The 14700-nt window shown below is 39.0% G+C and overlaps 1 protein-coding gene across 1 annotated transcript in view; it reads left to right on the top strand.

The window, feature by feature from the left end:
• LOC143885026 (adenine phosphoribosyltransferase 3-like) overlaps positions 1–5512 on the top strand; it is a 28302-nt gene extending 22790 nt beyond the window's left edge. The window contains exon 6 of the mRNA XM_077388976.1: positions 5250–5512. Within this exon, the coding sequence (XP_077245091.1) occupies positions 5250–5303 (54 nt within the window). The 3' untranslated portion in view covers positions 5304–5512. The remainder of the gene's footprint in view (positions 1–5249) is intronic.
• Positions 5513–14700: the final 9188 nt, after the last annotated feature.

The raw sequence follows: 14700 nt of genomic DNA, 5'->3' as shown, positions 1-14700 counted from the left end.
ATAATCCGAGGATTGAAACACGAATACAGTAGATTCAGCACAACAATCCAAGGGTGGCCAACTCAACCAAAGCTACTTGATTTGGAGTCTCTTAGCAAATCAAGAAAGTCTAGCTAAGCAAATGGATGGATCTATAAGAAAAGAGAATGAGGTTCTCTTTGCTGGCCGAGGAAGCAGGTCTTACAATTCCAATTCAAGAGAGAATCATAAAAGTTAACCGAAGGCCAAATCAAATCAAAAGCAAAAAAGTTATGTTCAAGGGGGGGGGGGGGGGGGGGGAGGGTAGCGCAATTCATTCCTTGAGAGAATGTGTTCGCTCGCGCTTGCTTCCGAGTGCGTTTTTCATTACTACATTCTACCAGGTTCTCAATACAATAGGTCCCTCGAGAAGGTTGCTTCGTAGGAAGCATTTGTTTGCCGTTCTTTTCTCTCTTCTCTACGCCTAGCCTCTCATTCTCTTCGCTGGCCGTGGAAGCAAGTCTTATAATTCCAATTCAAAAAAGAATCATAAAAGTTAGCAAAAGGCTAGATCAAATCAAAAGCAAGGAGTGATCAAGGGGGAACATCAAGTAACCGTGATTATGAGAAATGAAACTTGCCACTAGGGACCATGATGGGCTTGTTACAATTGTGGTAAGTCGAGCCACTTTGCCAGAGATTGTTGTCCACCAAGGAAAGAGAATAAGGAAGGTATCACTGCAACTTCTGAATATCCCCAAAAGAGAGATAGCGGTAATAAATGAAATGCTTTTCTCTGTATCATAGAAGAACATGTTGATCCGTATAGAGTTGCCTTTACGACTGTAAAGGTTATGGATGTCGCGAGTTTAGTATACATAAACAAAGGTAACCGAATAGACTATTTCAGAGATTGGATAGCTGAATTGAGATGTTTGAATCATACGGCAGACGTTCCATTCTATTGTGACTTTAGTGGAGGTGGTGTCGAATCATTAAAACCTCCAGAGGTGATTCCTAGAAAAGAAAGCTCAAAAAGTCCAAACCAGCGAAGTTCATGGAAAACATGTACAAATGAGTCTTAGCTAGAGGAATCTCATGCTAAAGAAGTCAAGCCTAGAAAATCCTCTCAGGTATGTCATCCAAATCTAATGTTTGCATATGTGGCACGTGTAGCGACATTTGTTGATGAAGTTTGGACGCCTTTTGAAGAGGCACATGGTGTTCCTGAATGGGCGCAAGCAATGGAAGAGGAGATCCAAGCCTTGAAGCATAATGAAACGTGGGATCTAGTGCCACTCCCGGTTGGAGTGACACCTATTTCATGTAAGAGGGTGTACAAGGTAAAGACCAAAGTAGATGGATCGGTAGAGAGGTTCAAAGCGAGGCTTGTTCCTCACAGATTCTCTTAGAAGTACGGGTATGATTATGATGAAATGTTCAGTCCATTAGCTAAAATTTCGACTGTTCGTGTGCTCATAGCCCTTGCTGCTTGTATAGAGTGGAAGTTATGACAAATGGATTGAACAATGCATTCTTGCATGGTGAAGTGGATTGGAATTTTTTTTATGAAGCAACCCATGGGGTTTGGGAGTACTAATACGTGTAAGTTACGGAAGGCTTTTATATGGCTTGAAATAGGCTCTAAGAGCGTGCTATGGAAAGATAGTGGAGCTTCTCACTATTATGCTTTGTTTGGTTGCACAAAAGCTCGGCAGCTGTCGGAATATTGCTTGGTTTTGGCATGCCATTCCACGTTTGGTTGCCAAAATAACATTTGACTCCCTTTAATTCCCTTGGATGTCTCCCACGTAATAATTGCTTGTCTCTTTTTTGTCCCCTTCTTCCAGAAGCAAAGAATTATGGTTGAATTTTCTAGGGAATGGTGCTTTCTCTTTCTCGCTCTTCCCTCTCTCTCTTCTCTCCCTATATTGGTAATGACACACACTACTTACTCTCTTACTCTCCGAGTATATGCCGTGCAACCAAACATTACTACACAATTCTCCGAGGTAATTCTAGGCAAATCAAAATGCTTGTCACCTCCCTTTGACTTCCTATTCCACTACTCTCCATGCCACCCCACGCAACCAAACCTAGCATTAGTGAGTACTCAATGGCATCGTCAAATTCCAATCTCTTTGTGAAGTTTATGACTAATAAGATTTCAGCGGTGCTAGTATATGTTGATGATCTAATCGTTATTGAAGACAGTTTGGAAGAGATCACAGGAATACGAACTAAGAAATGCATATTTATCAGTCAACAGAGAACTATGACAATGATCTACTCAAGCGATTCAGAAAGGTCGAATGTAATCCAATTTATACTCTGATGGAGGTTAATGCAAAGCTTCAAGTAGATGAAGGAGAAAATGTGGTGACTGTGAAGTTGTGGGATTTTGCGATGCGGATTATGCTTTTTTCCGCACGAAGATCTACTACATGGTATGTTTTTAGCCTAAGACCGAGTCATTTTATGGTGCAGTAAAAGACAATCAACCGTTTCTATATCAACAATTCAAGCAGAGTATCGTGTTGTGACAATGGCATCACAACAGTGTGTGTGGCTAATGTAGTTAATGGAGGAAGACCTAAACCAATGAGAGCGCAATCAAGCTAGCAGAAAATCTAGTGTTCCATGGCAGAAGAAAGTACGTTGAAGTACATTATCACTTTATCAGAGAAAAGGTGCTTCGCGTAGAAATTTCTCTCATGTCAGTTTGTTCAGATGAGCAAGTCACTGACATATTTGCCAAATGGTTATAATATTACAAGAAGTTTCCAAAGTTTAGAAGGAGCTTGGCGTGACCAATAGAGAGTTTGTGCTGAGGGGAGTGTTAGAGTCACCACTGACTCGTGCACGAGATTGGAGGGAGTGTAGGACCTGCAGGAGGGCCCTCAGAGACTATTAATTAAGAATATGGAGATTTTGGATATCCTTGGACGCATTTATTATTAATATTGTGCTTTTGAAGCTAGGCTGAAAAGCCCCATAAACTAAAGGTGTCACGCTAGTGTCTTTCAGCTCCAGTAGACCGCATTGCAGGGCTTAGAGAGCACTTGTGTATCTGATGACATGTATATGAAAATGCTATTATAAAGTTTCATTGTTCTTTACACCAACACATGCCTCAATCAGCAGAAAAAACGTTCATCCTCATGGTAGGGTCTACTACCCTCTCTGCTCTAGTAAACCACATTGCAAGTTTCAGAGAACACTTGTATGTGTGTGATGCAAGCAAGTGAATGTATAGGAAAAGGCTATCATAAAGTTTCATCGTTCTTTTTGCCGCCACTTGCCTTAATTAGCAGAAAAAATGCCAATCCTTATTGGAGGGCCTACTACCACTTCTACCCTATTCGAGCTCAACCTCCTATAGGTTGTGTTAAAGAAGAAATCCAAGAAAGAGGAAAATAAATCAAGAAGAAAAAACAATAAGGGAAGAAACTTTTTCCCTTGAATATAATTTCAAAGCATTACACCACTTAACGCTTTGCACTCTCTTTTTATTAAGAAACTAAAACCAAATCTCACTAGAAGTATATCTCCACTACGATTAAAATCCTACCTTAAAACAACCACATCACCACACGTTCCTGCCCTCTCTTTTAAAACTAAACTAACCGATTAATAAAGTCCTGTTCAAATTAGACTCCATAAAAACAAAAAATAGCTAAAACATCCACCATACAAAAAGTCAAACTTCTAACTAAACTTTTAGTTTAACTAGAATCGTACCACGACACAACTACACTAAAATTCCTAGTTTAACTAGGACTGGTCACGTCCGCCTGAACGATGAAACTTTATGACAGCCTTTTCGTATACATTCATTTGCTTGTATCACACACACAAGTGCTCTCTGAAACTTGCAATGTGGTTTAATAAGAGTAGAAATGGTAGTAGATCCTACCATGAGGATGAACATTGTTTTTTTCTACTGATTGAGGCATGTGTTGGTGGAAAGAACAATGGAACTTTATGACAGCTTTTTTTTGTACATGTTATGAGATATACAAATGCTCTCTGAGCCTTGCAATGTGGTTTACTAGAGCTGAAAGACACTAGTGAGACATCTTAGTTTAAGGGGCTTTTCAGCCTAGCTTCAAAAGCACAATATTAACAATAAATGCGTCTAAGGATATCCAAAATCTCCATATTCTTAATTAATTGCCTCTTAGGGCTCTCCTGCAGGTCTTTTATTGCTGTTTTTTATTTTTAATGCCGGGTCTTATGCTGTTGTTACAAAGGTGTAACACAGATGCTTTAATAAAATAAGAATTCTGTGATTCAAAAATTGAATAATTGAGTCTTAACTAGAACTATTGTGATTGAGCGTTGGGCAATAGTAGTTCCAAATAGTGTTCCTAAAAGCTAGTGTTTCAAAATGAGGGTGGGAGCCAAAATGCAGCCAAAGAAAATCCCAGTCGACTCGGCAGGGCACCGTCATAACTCGAGAATCAAAGGAGATTTGATTGACTTTGTAGGACAAAATGAGGACTACTCCGACGGGAATGCAGCCAAGTGGGAGTTGGCTCACCCCAATGCCACACTTATGGTCGTTATTCACTCCGGTATTTGATAATTGCACTCCTTCAGTTTTGCACTCTGATGATTAGCTTCTAGCACTTGTTAGATTCCCAAAAAACTGTACACAAAGCATCAAAGCACTTCCAGCAGAAACTTACCTTGTAGAAGATTGCAATGGTAGTTTATCGAAAGCAGTCATATGGTGTAAGCCTGTATCGTCCAGTATTTTTTGAAAAGTACTGTAGAGACCACACCACTGGATGATCCAAGCTGTCTGTTTGATTGGCCACAATGTGAATAGGTTGTCCCCAAAATCATTTCCATAGGATTATCTTAGCCAGACGATCTAGAGGAACTGCATATTATGGTAACCTCTATAGATCGACGGGTTGGGATCGTCCTATGGAAATGATTCTTGGAACACAACCTATTTACGTTGTGGCCCATCAAACAGACGGCTTCGATCATCCAATGGTGTGGTCTGTACAGTATTTTTTGAAAAATACTGGACTACACGGTCTTGCATCACATAAAATCTCCTAATTTAAATGCAGTGGTGCTAGATAATTAGACATACAAACACAATTTAAACAGCTTAAACTGAAGAAGCAAGAATGCAATCATCCTATTGTATCATCCCAACTGCAATGGAAAGTGAAAAATAAAAGAGGGAATTGATACCGACACTCCCTTGTTTCAATACTGACACTCCAATCTTTACTTCTCTATTGTGGCTTGACTGGATGTTTTTGATGCAGGGTCGGGAGAGGTTAAATGGTAAGCCTTTGTACATACTGGTTGAGTCACGCTAGCAGTTGCAATGGCCTCTGACATTAGGGAGGCCCTATCTGCTGTTCTGTTATGATGAATTTGTGGTCACTGGAAATGGCTTTTCCTTTTCTCCACGAACAGTAAATTTTGATTATCAATGTGTCTTATGGAAACATCTACTTGATTTTTGTTAAGTACTTTGCACTTGAGATCTCAGACTCCTTTGAGCAAAAAACACTTTTATGGGTCATCCTTTTTTTAAGCTCCATTTGGTTGCCTTCCCTCAGTAGAAAGGGAAGTAAAAATGGGCTTTTTCACTCTAGATTTCCACGAGGCAGCAATGAAACTGAGACCAGCAGGGATGGCCAGATTGCCCAAAAGCTGGGCCTTCTTGGGGGTTTTACTTGGGTTTTGGGTGCCATGTCATCAATGTTTCCTAGGAATGAAATCCCCATAGACCAACAGTGATGCCTCTTGACTATCTTTTGGTGGTTTTTTGCTTGGATTTTCTTGGGGTTGATGCTCTCTCTCTCTCTCTCTCTCTCTCTCTCTCTCTCTCTATAATGGAAATGATACCGCCTATCACTTTGCGTTGTTGAGAACCAAACATTGCATACCACTATTCTACGAGGTAACTATGAGGAGACTATGGCTTGTCTCTACTACTCTCTGAGGAATCATGTAATTTTTTGAAAAATAGGATCTATCAATCTTTAGTGTGTGATGTTTTATCCATAGGATTTAATTTCGAGGAAACCCATTTCGTGGCTCACTTTTGCAGGTGAAGAACCACACGGATGCATTAAATGAATTAGAGAAAATCTGCTAAAAAATGAGCCCGAAATGGGTTTCCACTAGCAAATCCCTTGTGCCGTGTGTACGATAATCGGTTTTGGACTCAAAATCGATTCTCAAATCTAAAACAAAACTATTTTAGAATGTCCCGTGTGAGTGGATCCATGCCCCATCCAAAATAACCTCAAACAACTTGGTAGTTTAGATCATTGGACAAGTGAATCCACTTGTAGTTCTAGCCCACTGCATGAATCATTTAACTATTGCTTATATCTAGTCAAGTGTCTTGTCACACAACTTGTAGAAAATCATACAGGCAAGTGTATTTATCTGATCACTCTAAAAAGGAAACAAAAATAACAAGCCCAAAGTTAACACGAGCATTTTACGTGGTTTAGGAAAGGTGCCTGCATTCACAGGTGAGTCGAAGAGAGATTCACTATCAGCAAAAACAAAAGATCATAATGGTTTCCCTTAATGTTCACGTCATCTCGCTAAACACACTCACTCCCTCTCTTCCTAATCCCATGCACTGGCCACACTTTCCTTCAGATATATAATGCCTCGTGGGCATGTTTGGCAGCTATGAAAAATTATTCCTTGGAATATTCATGGGTCTAATTGTTAAAGTGCACCTTAGATGGGGAGAGAGTTGAGAGGGCACGAGTGGAAAGAGCATGATCCTTAAAAACAAATACATAGAATACGCTACTTGAAGTTAGGTTTTTTTGTTTCCTAATTTTCAGAGGCTTTTTCTCATCCTCTCAAGTCTATCCCTCTCCGCTCATCCGTACCTGGGCTCTCTCTTATATCCATCTATGTGTGTGTATTTTATTCTTTACTTATTTTCAAGCCTAACCAAACAGTAGAAAGCCCAGGTAAGTTCCTATGTTTTCCAATTCATGTCTCCTCCAGGCATTCTACCTTACCCCACTAACTGGGCATCCAAACAGAGTTAGGAAACAGTATGTCATACCGACTCATTTTCTAAGAAGAGATTAATTCAACGATTACATTTCAAATTCTTCTTCAGCTGTTCTACAACGTATCTTGTATGTCTACAATAAACACATTAGACAATACAAAGAACTTAGATCACTCTAGTTAATAATTCATGCAAGTTGATAAGGTGAAGCAATTGAAGAAAAAAGATAGTAAGCATGCCTAGATTAAGAAATTATTAGAAACATATGATCTGTTATTCTTCATGAGCTGGACCGTTCATTCGATTGGTGGGCTCCATTGAAGATGAAGGGTAGACATCATGTTGACAATAGGACGGTGGGCCCAGCTCTTGGCACCTGACTGAGAGTCACTCTCTTTCTTCATAATAAGTGAAAGGGATGTAAACACCAGTTTTCTTGCTAGTTGTTTTTATTTTGATTTTAGTTTCCTCATGAGTGGTCAAAGTTGGGTAGAGAATCGAGGCTTAGGTCATTAATCTTTTAGAGCTCTGTATGTAGCAGGCCAGTATGGACTGAAATAAAGCCATGATTTGTTTTTCTCTTTCGAGTCTTTGCTGGTTACAGATAAGATAAAATCTTTCCCACTTGAAACTGCACCATTTCTTGCAACTCGTACTATTCTAGCAGTGTTTCTCAGTCATTGAGAGATGTGGATCTCCTTCTCCTCTCCAGATAAATACAAAGTTGTTTCTTTATCTCTAGCTACCAAATTATGCTGCCACGGGTTTTGTTTTGGTGGGAATCCAAGGGCTCCTTTGAGTCTTGTAAAATCTAATATAAAAGCTCCTAATTGTGGAGTACAAAGTAGAAAAGAGAGGTTATTTTAAATTGGATTTTCTGTTGGGGGGTGAGATGGGATTTTTTAATTTTTGGGAAAATTTTGGAGAGGAAAATATTTCTAAAATTTTCCTTACTTTTTTTTACACATGAAAAGAGATGACTTGAATCAGCCCTATTCAATTTTGACATGGACTGACCTTCAGTTTATGATAATATCCCACCAAATTAACCATAGTCAGATAATTTCCCTTTAAATCATGGAAAGAAAAAATTTCCATCGGAAAGGTTTTTCTCGCAATCCAAATAGGGGAAAGAGTTGATCCTTGGATTTTGTTTTCTTATAGTGGAAGATCATGTTCTCACCCGTGGGCATCTAAGTTGAACCACATAAAATCTCAGTTTGTATATATTTTAGCCTGTCTATTTCTATTATTCCGTTTATTTCGCAAAATCAAATCGGATTTGCCCGGATTCCTCAATATCATCTTTTCCTAAACTATATTAATTGCCAAAGTTTTTCTTGATGAAATTAAACTATTTCTTGATTGATGTCTATTGAAGCTTTTTACCAACAATATCCAACAACCAAAAGTAAATTTAATTGGATGACAAGATTATCCACTTGGCTTGATTTTTACTCCATTTGAGATACTATGTCGGGCCTGCTGAGTTTTTTTACCATCAACATTCAATGACCAAAAGTTTATTTAATTGAATGTCAAGATTATCCAATGGATAAAAAAAATGTTGAGCCCAGGGTTATGAAATAAAGGGTGTTTTTGTTATTTTCTAAAAAAATATGGATCTTTTGGTAGTTTTTTTTTTTGTTTTTGAATGAATGGTTGAAATCATGTACCATGATATGCAATTTAGACTCCATCAGTTGCATGCCTTCAAAGGCAACAAAATAATTAACAACGAAGGTATGATTGAGATCATGTGTGCCATGTTATGCAATTTGATAATGAAAATAATTGATAATTTAAGCCAAATTAACAAAGAACAAGGCATACCATGATAAATATTGGGAAGTACTCCACTGTATGATTGGTGGAATTCTAAGCTTGACCACTCGACCAACCTCTCTGTTGGAACTTGGAATATACTTGTAACTTTCTACATTGAATTTACTCTAGGCTTTGTTTGGTTGCGGGCATTTAGATAAAAGACGGGAATATGTCTGGAATTTTGAAATGCCAAACCCCATTTGGTTGCCATTTGCATTTCATTGGCATGTTTGACCACCGGGCTTGTAGGGTGCTTGTCTGCCCACGTGGACACCCAACCAAAGCCAAATGGCAATCCACATATTTGGAGTTTTTTTACTGGAATATCAAGATCCCTAGCATGTAGAAATGACGGAGACGTGCTACGAGAGTTTTTTCTACACACATGTTCCGAACAAATTCCGGCAACCAAACATCCAAAGTGGATCATATGCCGCCCAAATGCCTGAGCAGAGCCTTGTAACCAAACAACCCTCCGGACGAAGTTCCAAAAATCTCCCCCTTGACTGCCGGGCTTTGGAATGCCGTTTGACTTCTAGTCTTCTCCCATCACACTCAAGCTCCTGCAACCAAACAGAGCCATAGGGAAATGTTTTCAGCACTACTATATTTTGATGAGGGCACTTCTCATTTTATTAAAAGTACGGTAGGGCCTGCACCATAGGATGATCCAAACCGTTCATTAGATAAGCCACAGCCTAAATAGCTGTGCCCCAAAAACCATTTCCATAGGTTGATAGTAACCCTCCGATCTATAGAGGGTTAGGATCAACCCTCTAACATTAAGATCGGAGGGTTTGGATCAACCTATGGAAATGATTTTTGAGGCACAACCTATTTAGGCTGTGGCCCATCTAATGGACGGTTTGGATCATCCTATGGTGCGGGCCATACCGTACTTTTAATAAAGTGAGGAGTGCCCTCATCAAAATATAGTAGTGCTTATAACATTTCCCTTTACTCTATTGGGAGCTACTAGATTGAGACTGCTATATTGGAAATTTACTCCCTTGAGATTTTATATGGGCCCTTAGGGCACCCATTAAGGTGCATTGGGAATGATATTTTCCAATCATTTTACACAATGTTTGATAAAAATACTCATTTTCTGTGAATTTATTATCAAAAGATGTGTAAAATATCATTCCCTATGCACCTTAACAAGTGCCCTTAATTATGGCACTCGTTAGCAAAACCCTTTATTATGTTCTTGGGACTTTTTTTGTTGGGAATTGTAAGGTGTTACTAGTTACTTAGAAAAGTTAATTATAATTAAGAAGTGTTAACTCGGATTTAAAATGTAGGCTATAATTTGGGCCTTTTAACGTCTTCTACTCAGTGAAGTTTGATGTATTCTGTATTACAAGAAACAAAAAAGAATAAATAATATGGACCCAAGAACTAGTCATGTGTTCTCTTAACTTTTTCATGAAAACCTCAATTGTGAACATGGTCAGCTTCATGCTCCCTCTCTTTGGCCGTGTGTGAATGCACCTGACGGTCATCAAATCATAAAAACATTGAAGTTTTAGGAATTTGCTTTTGTAACATTAATTTTTAGTATGTGGGTCTGACGAGTTCTTCTGCTGGTCTGTTAAGGGAGACAGGGTGTTTGTCGAGGAGTGAAGGGAGAGAGAGGAGAGGTAGAAAAAAAATAATATAAGAAACAGAAATCGACCTGGAGAGGGAATATATAGAAGCGATAAAGAGAAGATATAACCTGGAGAGGGAATAATAGAATGAGATCAATGAAGGGAGACTCATTAGATTATTTATCTCTGAGTGGCTTTCGATCAAATCCTCTCTTGGGCAATGTGAGTTCAAGCCGAGGCTAATTAGAAGATATATCTTGTGGTTATCAACTACATTCTTGGACAATGTGACTCCAAGATGGAGCTTATTAGATGATCTGTCAAGATCAATGGAAGGTGGGGCCCTCATATATGACTAGTCGGGATCAATGGGCCCAATAAGAACAGGATGACGTCCTCTACCATACCAAGAAAAGGAAGCGCATCACAGAGAACATCCTATCAATTAAAGAGAGAAAAGGGTGCATTGGGGATTAATGAGAGAGGGAAAGGGGGTTACATGAGAGAGAGAGGGTGGAATGGTTCACAAAGGGGTCTTGGTTTAGCGGTGCGTGTGTGTGTGTGTGTGAGAGAGAGAGAGATTATTTAGATATTTTTAAGGGAAGGGGAATTGACTAAAGTCATAGGGCATATCTTTTGGAATGGGTATCTGTGGGCGCAGTCTCGCTAACCCCATGTTGCCCAACCAATTGCCCCAAAAACTTAAGCTGTTGGAGATGGCATTATTTAATCTTTTATACTTCAACACTCTGCCTTCACGTGTGGCCCCTCTTTTAGGGTTGGCCTACACATGGGTCATGTGACCCCTCTTTTGGGTTTGGTCATTGCATGTGTATATTTACTATCAATGAGGTTTGAACTCAGGACCTTTTGCTATGATGCCATGTGAAACAACCAATTGCCCCAAAAGCTTAAGCTGTTGGAGATGACGTTATTTGATAATTTATGTTTTAACATCCCAAAATGGGTGTAAACAGTATCAATCCTATTCATATGTCCATAATTAGAGATGTGATACTTCTCATAAATCTTACTTATAACAATATAGACTTCATGGCCATGTAAATTCATATCTCAAATCAGCCATCATCGAATGAGAAATGAGCCAGCTAGTGTAAGTTTCGACCGAAATTCGAATTTCAGTCAACACTGAAACTGAAACGTTCTGAAACCGAAATTCCCGAAACATACCAAATTTCGGTCGAAATTTAAGATAAAATATTATTTTTTTATTCATTTACAGAATTTCAATTTCGGTAATTTTGGTCGAAATAAATTTCGGTAATTTCTGCTGAAATTTCGGCCTAAAAACGACATTTCGAGCGCTTGTTACCGGCTGAAATTTTAGGAATTCGGCTAAAATTTCAGTTTCGGATAGGACCGAAATTACCTCCGAAACTGAAATTTAAAACCTTGAATGTAAGAACGTTAAATACACAGGATGGATTGCATAAGGCTTTGTACACATGATAATGCATGCAGGTTTGGCACTACCATGTTTTGTTAACGGGCCTAACTCACCTTGTTGTTTCTTTTTGAATCGGCTGCTGAGAGCTTTTGGGAATTGTAACAGCTTTTGACAGCTGGTTGAATAACTAAAGGCAAGTGATTTTGGCCCATTATCGATTTTTATGGTGAGTGCACGTGAATTCCAATAGTTTTCCATTAGTATTTTGGGGCCACTTCAGAGGATGATTCAAACCTTTCTTCTGCCAGGTCACAACATAAATTATCTCCATAGAGTGATCCTCACCCTCCAATCTGTAGAGGGATGGCACATTATAGAAACCTCTATAAATCGGAGGCTTCAGATCATCCTATGGAGATAATTTGGCCAAACAATTGAACCGTGGTTTGGGTCATCCTTTGAAGTAGGCTCCACTCTACTTCTGGAAAGATAATGGCCTTCATGCGCACACAGCATATAATTTCTCATTAAAACATGGTAGTGCGAATAGAAATAGCCTTAGGGAAGTGATATATTCACCTCCTTTGTTTTCCTCAGGCATACCCCCTCTAGTGTATTTATGATCCGCCTTTTGCACTACAATGGGGTGGTCCAGGGAAGAATAGGGGGTGAGAATATCATTTCGCCTATATTTAGTGTTGTTTTAGGCTTACATTATTGGAAATGTTTTCTAGAGATTTTATTGTGTGTAAGGGCTTACAACAATACAGTAGGGGTACCGCGCGCCCTTGATATTTGATCCAACCAGCTCACTTTTTGAGCTTTTTGAGAAGCTGCTGTTGGATCAAATGTCAATGGTGGCACTTCTACCGTACAAAGGCCTTATTGTTGTAAGCCCTTACACCATATAATTTCCCTGTTTTCTAAAATGACAAAAGGAAACATGACAAATTACATTTACGAATACATATAGAAATAGAAAGTTCTGTCTATACGTCAGTTCAATGTTTTTTACTCCCCACTTGCAACAATAATAACTAATGGGTTTTGCTAACAAGTGCCCATTGACTCAAAACATTTGTAAAATTCTCAAACGATGTGAAAAATGGTTCGAAAATTCCTTTTCCAATGCATCTCAGCAAGTGCCCCAAGGGCACTCGTTAGCAAAACCCATAACTAATAACTGATAATAGCAAGGATGTGAGGATGATGGAATTCTTAATTGTAATTAGTGGATCCTAATATCAAAGCATCAACATTAAATACTCTTAACCAAGTATATTGAGCTATCCCAATGTCATGTGGAAAAGATTACACACACATCTCAATACCATGGTGTTAGCTAAGTTGTACTGCAAGCCATGTGCACCACATTACGCCCTTTATTTGCATCATTTGATGCCCTCTATGCAATAAAACTGTACAGATATATAAATATTCCATCCCCATGATCCTTGGGAATGCTGCTTTCTTCTCTCCAATCTCCATGCTACAAACAACAAGGTGAATCTCTGTCACAGATACCCAAAACCAATAAACAAAAGCCTCTCGTGCACTTTTTTGGAGATGGGGATTGGCCACACCATTCAATATTTTACTAAATATTATCTCTAACTCACAACTAACTTCCATCCAATGAGCCACTGTAAAGATACTGTTACCGAGACGAATGACATCATCCTTTTGAAAATTACTTCACATCTACATCTCGCACTGCAATTGGGCTTGAAAATGAAAGCGATTGAGAATAGTGTAAAGAGATTCCTATTAAGGGAAGGAAAATTGAAAGCGATTTAGTGTTAACTGTAGCCAAAGCAGAGGTGGGTTTGGCTTTGGAAGCCGTAAGAAGTGACGTGATGGAGACCATCTTAGCTTTTATGCTGTTTGTGAACATCGGATGGTTGGATGCTCTCAATGACAAAAGCTTGTTCCAAACAATAATTTAGGGCCCGTTGGGCAATACTTCTCATCCTCCAACTTTTGTAAATGCCAAGACGGCAAGAACAATGTTGAAGAGACTCCACTCCGTGTTGCCAAACAGTTGGATTTTGAGAAACAGGATGAGGGCACTTTCCATTCTCAGTTTGGTTGCACTTAATTACCACGTAGAGTAGTGTTGCATTAGAACTTCAGTAGTCAAGTAGTCTCCTTGTAGAGTAGTGGTAAGTGATGTTCGGTTGTCAATTGAAGTAGTTTTCCTTGTAGTGTCAATATAAAAAAAAGAATGATAGTTCTATTATTGGCAAGAAAAATGATGCACTAACTGAGAGTAGGACCTATGGATTTATGGAGAACCCGACACTGAGAACCTATGGTGTGTTTGCAAAAAAATCACCTTTTTGAGGTTTTCGTAGACCTAAAGACTAGGCTTAGTCACTCGTGATGTGGTGGCAACAACTCATTTGTTCAGTCTCGTACTCGGTCTTAAAGCTGGCTTCACTTACAGTACTCTATAATTGAGAGAGAGAGAGAAGCAAAATCCTAGCGTAAGTAATCAACAGAGGAGATAAGCATTAGATTTACTTAGAACTTACCTCGTTGAATAGTGGTGTATGTAGTGTTTGGTTGCCATCCTTGTAGGGTAGTGGTAGGGAGTGTCATTACCAATATATATATATATATATATATATATATATATAGAGAGAGAGAGAGAGAGAGAGAGAGAGAGAGAGAGAGAGAGAGCATTGTTGCCATGAAATCTAAGCCAAAACCTACCTTTATGTGGTTGTTGGTTTGGATTTCTTTGGGAGGAGACAAGAAACAGTCCTAGTAGTCCCCAACAATGATATAGGTTCAACCATGGTTTGAAATTTCGGTTTTGGCTTAAATTTCAGACCTAGCCGAAACCGAAATATCGGGAAATCAGTAAAGACACTCGAAATGTCGATTTT

The sequence above is a fragment of the Tasmannia lanceolata genome, unplaced genomic scaffold, assembly GCF_043159265.1.
Source record: "Tasmannia lanceolata isolate RefF3 unplaced genomic scaffold, GAP_Taslan_0.1 ptg000008l, whole genome shotgun sequence".
Taxonomy (NCBI): Eukaryota; Viridiplantae; Streptophyta; class Magnoliopsida; order Canellales; family Winteraceae; genus Tasmannia; species Tasmannia lanceolata.
Note: the sequence above shows the minus strand (reverse complement) of the source record. Positions and strands in the feature narration are given on the sequence as shown.